Source organism: Poecilia formosa, unplaced genomic scaffold (assembly GCF_000485575.1).
Source record: "Poecilia formosa unplaced genomic scaffold, Poecilia_formosa-5.1.2 Scaffold104, whole genome shotgun sequence".
Lineage (NCBI taxonomy): Eukaryota > Metazoa > Chordata > Actinopteri > Cyprinodontiformes > Poeciliidae > Poecilia > Poecilia formosa.
Genome location: NW_006800043.1, coordinates 115,996 through 124,655, shown reverse-complemented (window position 1 = coordinate 124,655; position 8,660 = coordinate 115,996). Strand labels below are relative to the sequence as shown.

General features: G+C 38.2%; 1 protein-coding gene and 2 long non-coding RNA genes across 4 annotated transcripts in view; 1 reads left to right on the top strand and 2 right to left on the bottom strand.

Annotated features, from left to right (window-relative positions):
• LOC103142996 (adenylate cyclase type 1-like) overlaps positions 1-4,918 on the bottom strand; it is a 39,555-nt gene extending 34,637 nt beyond the window's left edge. For both annotated transcript variants that reach the window (XM_007559346.2, XM_007559348.2), the window contains exon 1: positions 3,334-4,918. In XM_007559346.2, the coding sequence (XP_007559408.1) occupies positions 3,334-3,942 (609 nt within the window). In that variant the 5' untranslated portion in view covers positions 3,943-4,918. The remainder of the gene's footprint in view (positions 1-3,333) is intronic.
• LOC107837006 (uncharacterized) lies at positions 2,776-3,327 on the bottom strand. The gene is made up of 2 exons (XR_001662983.1): positions 3,019-3,327; positions 2,776-2,855 (listed from the first exon to the last, which is right to left on the bottom strand). It is a non-coding gene; the product is annotated as an uncharacterized LOC107837006 (long non-coding RNA).
• On the top strand, positions 4,856-6,421 carry LOC107837005 (uncharacterized). Its single transcript, XR_001662982.1, has 2 exons — positions 4,856-4,945; positions 5,715-6,421. It is a non-coding gene; the product is annotated as an uncharacterized LOC107837005 (long non-coding RNA).
• The last annotated feature ends 2,239 nt before the right edge of the window (positions 6,422-8,660 follow it).

Sequence of the window (8,660 nt, the reverse complement as noted above, 5' to 3'; positions counted from 1 at the left end):
CTGATTATTTCTTCTTTTGAAACAAGTAACACCGCTTTTTATTTTCAAATTTAAATAACACAGAAGAAGACCCCATGCTACCAAAAGGTCAAAAATAGATGTTGCCTATTTCTTTATTTTATGTATTTGTGGAATTTAATCACTGGTGACCCCATGCTCTGGTCATCCATCACCACAGAGGCTGCAGCTGTGTGACTCCTTTTAACCTTGTACAGGACACAGCTTCTTTTTACCCGGATAAGGGCTAGCTGATGCTGACTTTATGAACAAAGTACACACCTCCAAAGTGTGCACAGCACACTTTCACTGTTGACAGTAATTAAGTGCCCAGGGAAATAAATAAAAATAATTTATGCATGTATTATTTTTTTCTTCCCTGTTGTGTTCTTCCTATTTGTTGTGTTAATTTGGCTACAAGTGACATTCTTGCAGCAGTTAGCTACTGACTTCTCCTTTCAGCTTAATAAATGAAAACGCAATAGACTGCGATATACCACGTTGACTTAATCTGAATTGTGTCATTTGTTGTGTTTTGCAGAGGTAGAACATGTCAGCAACAATATAGTGATCATTGACAACATAAAAAAAACATTAACAAATCTCAATTAGCAAAAGTTAGAAAAATCTAAGAATATTTTGTATAAAATTAATATTTTTTTGTTTTTAACAAGCTGCTTGATATCAAGGTTATGAAAAGTGTTGCATTTTCTAATTGTAATAAAATCAAGGACAGAAACTGTGTTCCTGTTTAAAATATAAAACAACATGTTAGTAGGCATATGTGTTTACGTTGATCAAAGTATGACATCAAGACCTAAAGTTGAACGAAAGGAAACTTGTTCAATTCCATACAAATGTCAGTAATAAGACACAAACTGAGACACAAACTGAGCTCTGCTGATGAAAAGAAGCATAGGCTGAATAACTGAGACATATAGAGGGTGGTTGGTCCAAACCTGGGACGTGCAGGGTCATGCTACACAGCTCATCTCTGAGCTTAATGGATTAGCTATCTGTGGTTGCTTTGCTTTCACTGTCCTTCACTGTGCTACACAGGTATCTCTTAGGTACCGTACAGAAAAAAAAAACAATTTCCTCTTCAAGTATGCCCTCATGGCAGATGATGTGAAGAGCTGATTGAATCTCAGTTCTTAGCAGCTGCAAGAACAGTCCAATACTTATATCATAAGTGACATGAAGGCTTAAATGTTCCAATATGCCTGAAAGGTTGTAACTGGTGTGATGGATTTTCCTCCAAGGCACTAAATGACAGTCAGACATGTGAACGTAAACAGAAATACCAAGATGCACAGACTGAGATGACTTTGTCCTATTTTCTACAACTAATACATGTGGTCCAAGTGGTTCGTGTCTGTGGCTCTCTAAGTTGGCCTACTTCTGGTTTTGGAAGGGTGTCACTTGGTTCTAAATTAAAATCCAAGTCTCTTTGGAACAGAAACCTACACCGAGGGAAACTGTCAGTGGTTTACATGCTGGTTTAGTTGTGACATAAAGCACACCTGTCGGCTTTTGTTTCCTTTCACTTATTCATTTGGGTAAATTGGGGGGGAAAAGTTTGAAAAGTCCATCAATGGATAAAGCAAAAAATCAATAAAAGCCAATGTATCATACTTAACCAGCGCAAGAACCCATACATATGAGCTCCAAGATCTTTTTAATTCCTCATATTCCTGACAAGAAATTATTTTATTCATGGGCAGATTCGACTGCAACCACCAAGCCCTAGTCTCCTCTGTTTTCTAGCCTGAACTTAAAACTTGGAAAAGTGTTTGACAATCGCAAAGCTTTTTCAAATGTTATATTAGAAAATATTAAAATGTTTAATGAAATTGAAGGTATAGACTCACAAAATGCCACTTCTTATTTCAACCTATCACATTTATTTATTGATATTAGAGTGTTTTTGGTCAAGTGTTTGGGTTTGTTTATTTATTTATTTTATTTATTTATTTATTTATTTATGTATTTATTTATTTATTTATTTATTTATTTATTTTATTTTATTTTATTTTATTTTTTTGACTCCAAAAACAAAAGCGTGTGTTTTGTTTTTGTGACAAAATGAAAAATGTTCTTATCAAAGAAGTCTCTTATAGGCTGGTAAAATTCATTTGTGTTTTTTTTTTAAGCTAAATCTACTCCATCAGAGTTCATCCTCTTTATTCTGAGTTCAAGTTATTTCCTTCAGGTTCACAGTACTTATTCCCTTTGACGAAACATAATTGATTCAGACGTTTATTTGGTCCAAGTCTGCTGAACTCAGATATGGGATGAGTTTATACCGTGAAGGTATAACATGGGTCAGGGACTACAGCATTACTTTCATTTATGACAGGACATGTTGAAGTGTCAAGAACAATGTAAGAACAAGAACAACTACTTCAACTTCTTCAACAGGAAGTTAATGGGTTGCCCTTGTTGTTTACTTTGGGGAATGCCTTTGAAGCACTTTCGACATACGCTGATGCAGATAAAATATTTTTCATCTCTTGACATGAAAGGACTATGGCAGTGATTTATTCTGCAAGATAAGGTGTATAACTTCTCCAAACTTCATGCATATACTGTAAGATATCTAAACCATGTCACTGTGACAAGTTAAACTAAGATAAAACCAGGAATATAAGCCTGGGAGGAATAGTATTCCAACTCCATGGGCAACCATGTACTTTAAAGGAAAAAAAAAATATTATTGATTAACCAATATCTATTTATGTACATTTTATTTAGTATAGACTAGTATTCATGTTTTGCAGGAATACATGGTATTATGATGTATGCATATTATTTCTTAGTCAATTGTGGGGTTTTTTATCACAATGTGTATGTCTAGCCTGGATTTAAAACTTGGAAAAGTGTTTGACAATCTCAAAGCTTTTTCAAATGTTATATTAGAAAATATTAAAATTTTAAATGAAATAGAAGGTATAGACTCACAAAATGCCACTTCTTATTTCAACCTATCACAACTTATTGTCATAAGTTGCCTATGACAACTTATTGTCAGTTGTTCTGACAATAAGTTGTGTGTTGAGTTTAACTGATTACGGGTAATGTTTTATTTGTGGCCTGTTTTGGTCAGACTTAAAACAAAGCCTATCGGGCCTCCCGACGGGGAGCTGTCCTCGGTGCTGAACTGACATCCAAACTGTGCCTGCGCACGGGATTGGGTATAACTAACTACAAACTACTACTGTGGATATTGCTGTTGGTATGAAGTATACTAACAGCATGCTTCATACAATCATAACAGTAAAAATAAGTACACACACATAAAATAAAATTTTAATAAATGAGTGAACGTATACTCACCGTTCTCCACAGTTTTTGAGTTTTCACCGTGACAGAAGTGGCGGTCACAATCAGATGGGAGATGGAGACCATTACTCCAAACACAACAGCCAGGAGCGTCCGCACGGGCAGGAGCGCGTAGGCGACGAAGGTGACCAGGATGAGCTGCCACACGCCCTGCTCCGGGGACGTCGGGGGCTCCAGTCCCATGGCGCCCAGGGAGAAGGGGCAGCAGAGGAAGGAAAACGTGAAGCTGAAGAGAAGTGTCAGGTTAACGATCTGCTGGAGCTGAGTCACTTGCAGGTACTTGACGTTAGTCACGATGAAGAGGGAGAGGAAGATGACACAGTGGACCGGATGGGACCCCTTGGAGATGGTGAGGCTCGGACCGGACAGCAGCTCCACCAAAGCCAGCGTCGCGGACGTGAAGATGAGGACAGCCAGTGCTTTGAGCGTGGATGTCTGCTCCAGTTTCAGGTTGTAATTTTGGAAGAGAGACTCCAGCTCCTTGCAGTCGAACTCATCCTCGCAGGCGATGGTGGTCAGGGGGACACCCGGTGGACAGTGACTTCTCTTCCGCCTGGTTTTGACTTTCTGAAACGGTATTTCCTCCATGTTAGTGCCATTCATAAACTCAATACCTGCACAAGGCTCAGATCGAAGCGCAGATCCCACGCCGAGCCGCCAAAGGTGGAAAAAAAAGGGAAAAAAAAAAGAAGAAGAAGAAGACGCGCTTAGCAAGCTTTAGGGAAAGCAGAGCGTCCCAGATCGCGGGGACTGGACAGACGCGCTCTGTGTACTATCCACAGGTTGGACTGTGTTGCCCAAAAGGTTTACCGAGAAAGGAAATCTCATTCCCCTTATACAGTCTCTTAAGTCGACCTGCAAAATGGATGTTTCAGCTTTCGTTTGAGCGCCACATGAGGAACAACGCACACGACGTCTAGTTCTGGATGGTTACAGCTTTTTTTTTTTTTTTTCTTTTTCTTTTTTTTGCGGGGCTCTGATAGGATCACGCCTGCGCATTATGAGCTGAATACAAGACACGTCTGAGCTACTCAGCGCACAGTCAAGACGGATTGACTGGAAGGCAGACAGTAAAACAAAATGAGCAGCGCATCATCACCGTCGTCTTTCATAACGAAAGTGTCCTTTTTTTTTTCTCCATTCCACCTGCCCATCACGTGTTTCCACCAAAACAAACCCTGACAATCTAATCTTTGCTAAATCTCTGAGTGCTCGTCCTACCTTGTGTTATCAGCATACAAGAAAGTGCTCAATGTATTTGCTTGGTACTGGCATTACATAAGAAATTGCATCCCATTCACAGCAGGACCCTCCACACATGCAACGCTTTTGGCATTCCGAGGGAGGTGTCTCATTCATTACCAGCAGAAGATTAGTCATCCGTCACTGGCTGCCATCGCCACGACCCGTCAGTGCCACAGAGAGGGTGGAAGAAAGTGACAGATGGACGGCCAGTGCCAAAGTCCAGCACTCGACCATGCTACCGCGACTCCCGCACGCCTTCTGTCCCTCTCCCCGCCCTCCACCCGACAGCTCTCCCGGTCTGTGTGTCTCTTTGGCTCAGCTGTTTGTGTCCCAGCTTTCACTGATCCAGCACAGAAATGGAGTGAGTTTTATAGAGTGTGGCAGATAAACAAAGAGAGCGGGGGGGGGAATGGACGGGATGAAAAATAGAAACAAGAAGGTTTAGTTTAGGGCTGCGTGCCAAATTGAGAAACAAAAAAAAAGGAAGCTGTTTTGTAAAAAGAAAAAAGAAAAAAAGAAAAAAAGTGGTACACAGAGAAATCAAAGCAAGGAGTTGGTGACATTTTTGCGACTATATTTAGTGTAATTTATTGTCTTGTCAGATTGAATCATTATTATTATTGTTTTTGTTATGTTGTTGTGAGGTTGTTAGGCTTGGGGAATTTATGCTTTGTCGTGTTTCATTCTTGCATGATTCTTTTGCGACAGAGAGAGAGAAAGAAAGAGAGAGAAAGAAAGAGAGAGAGAGAGAGAGAGAGAGAGAGAAAGACATTTTTAGGTATGGTGATTTTTTTAATCAAGTTTAGTGTTTTTTACCTCATTTATTCACATTCATAAGTCAAAGTTTCCTAATAAACATAAAATTATTTGTTCAGACAGACAACATGAATTATTTCTATCAGTTGCAAAGTTTGAACATTATGCACATTAAAAGTGTAATAGTATAAAGATAAACAACAACATAGGCTGGTTCAAATAGGCAAAACAGGAAAATGCAATATTTCATCAAAGAGCAGTAATCATGAGAACAAACAGACCGTCAGTTTGCTTTCTGTCACATCAAACAAGTTAGATTTAAATCTTCTGTTGCAACCTTTTCTCCTGTCTGCCTCCCCTGTCTGTCTTCTCAGCATTTCCTCCTCCGAGAGTGAGAGACACTGAGATGTGGGACACAGGATGTAGGACACCTTGCCTTCACACTGATATTCTGTCTTATCTACAAAGATGTCCCCTCCACTGGACTTAATAAGCCGACACATAAACATGACAATCATGCTATTGTATGTCACCTGTCAGCAGGGGCTTCTCACCAAGGTGATATGCAAATGAAATAACACACTCTTACAATTTGTAGTCTGTCAACCAGGCTGTAATTAATCTGCTACTGATTTTCCGTCACTGCCTATACCCATAATTCAACATTTTGAGACTTGCATCTCCAAAATGAATCCCAATGACAAAGCTGCTACAGTATATGTTAATTCTCTTTTATATCACCTTCAATAACATTGCAGCCAATGTTCTGGAAGAAACAATTTTTATGTCACTATTTTTGCGCTTATTTTGTTGTTTGAGTGCCGCGCTGCTGGGGAGCCTCTTGGTCTGATTTTGGCTAAGCAGGAAGAGAGCATCGTTCGGTGTGTACCAGTTATTCTTTGAGCTTTTGGTGACTTCAGGTGTAAGTGGACGGTCACACTCTGTCAGGCCTCATCTTCTGAGAACAAAGAGAGGTCTTATGGGAGTTCACAGCACAAAGCTGCCCTCCAAGGGCAACAGACAAAAGGGACAGAGAGGAAGTCAGCTTCCTGCTGCATGCTTTGCTTCGAAAGCATTGTTCTCTTTTTTCCCCCTTCAATTCTAATCGTTTCTTTGACTTTTTCAATACAAAAAAAGTTATGAAACAAAAGCAAAGGGTAGAAACTATCTACACATCTAACATGAAGTGGAAATATAAGCATGTGTCTCACAGCTTTTTCCATCACAATATGTCTAAATATTAGCCTCAGCTCTTGAAATCTTCCTTTTCTTTGACATGAGATGTATATTTTTATGGAGCTCATCTACAGTGCCTTACAAAGCTGTTTGTACCCTAACGTATCATGTTGCAACCACAAAAAGATATTGTGATTTTAATGGGAGTTTATGTGATATTTAAATATAAAATGTTACGATGAAAACAGAAGGATAAATGGTTTTCAATATGTTTTTTTTTACAAGTTAAAACAGGAATGTTTTAACTTAAAAGTTTACAGGTTATAAGAAATATAGTAAAAGTTTTTCACAAACCATGTACAGGCCACAGCAAATATACTCCACTCATTTGAGGTCAGAATTTAATCTTATGGCTTATATGCTTCTTTCTCTTCCAATTTGAAAGTCAAATAAAGGAAACTAGAGCTACAAAAAAAAACTATGCAAAATGAAGATGCAGAAGACTTGAATGAAGCCAGTAGAGACATGCCACAAAAGACTTACAGTGAGAAAGTTCTTCTACAAAGTGTTGGCTCTGGGGCAGTGAATACAAATGCAAGAAAAACCTTTGATTGTTTGTAAAAAAAATAAAAATAAAAAATAACGTTTTAAAAATTATGCATCCTTTTTCTTCCACTTTTTATCTAAGGGGTCAAAATCATTTTTGACTGTTGTTGATAAATATGTTAAGAACCAAATGCATTTTCAATCTAAATAGGGTTTGCCTTCTATAGTAACAGTAGAAAGACACGCCACAAATTACCCTGTGAATATAAGTTTCTATTATCATGGAAACAGGGATTTTCAGCATCTGGAAACAGTTCACACATAAATTACTTCTCCAGAGGGACAAAAAAAAAAAGGACAAAAAGAAAAATGTGGAGTACATATCAATGAGAATATTTAGACGTGTTACCCCCCATCTAAACAAGTGGTTTACACTTACTGTCATCAGAAGATTGTTTGTAATGATAGCTGGGAAACCAGCAATCCCCAGCAGTGCACAGACACAGGACATCTGCACACTGGCTGTTTCATCTGCTGGCTCAACAGCGGCAAATGAAACAGCCAAGACATACCCAGGAGGGACTAGCAACACAAGCTGTAAATTAGCTAATGTCAGCTATAATTACAATGTGCTAAGCCAAAATGAAGTAAAGTTTGTTTTCCCCTCGGTGTCACTTCAGCGTGTTGACTGCAGAGAAATAGCAGCGACGAAGAAATGCCAACATAGCATGTGCATGTATGTTTTTATACATTTGCATTGTGCCCTAATGGTAAATCAATTTCTCTTTTATTATTTATGTAGGAACTACAACGAAAATGAACAGTCTGAGTAGTTTTCACTGAAATCTGAAAGTAATGACCCAACAATTGGCCTTGAGCAGAAGTCTGTCGAAGACGAAATCCACTCATAATTACCAAATCAAAACTTGACTTGGTTGTGAAAGTATGGAACAATATTCAGCACATCAAGGCATTTGTCTCCTCTGCAGAACATGTTGGTAGTCACAACAGATCAATAAGTTTATTACCCCTGAAGCAGCATACGATGAAACATGTTGATAGGCTTCTTTGTGCAACATTATGGTGGCTATCCAAATAAAGTAAAGCAATCGAACACAATTTAGTTGAACAAAAAAATGCATCCACCGAGATGAATCCCCTAATCTTATTTTAACTAGTAATAAAATAATGACTGGCAAATTGTCACTGTTTTTCTTTAAATCTCGACTAGTATCCAACTATTTCCTGTGAGAATCACAAAATGCGTTAAGTTTCCGTTCTGATTCTGGCAGAAAACAAAGCTTGGAGAAATATCTACAGTTAAAATCTTTCTTTGTAACACTAACCAGATGTCAGCAGCAGCCCAAGTAATCCACACATATAAAGGAATTAAAGAAAAAAAATAATAATCCACACGAGAAAGGTTTTATAGGAATTATGGGTAAAAAAAAAAATATTGGATTGACACAGGGAATAAGCATTGCATATACTTACAGAGATTTCTTGAATATTTAGTGTGAAAGCCTTTTAAGGTATATACAGTGTCAATTAGATAATTAACTTTTTATATTTCTTTTTTTTTGTTTTACAAAAAAAGT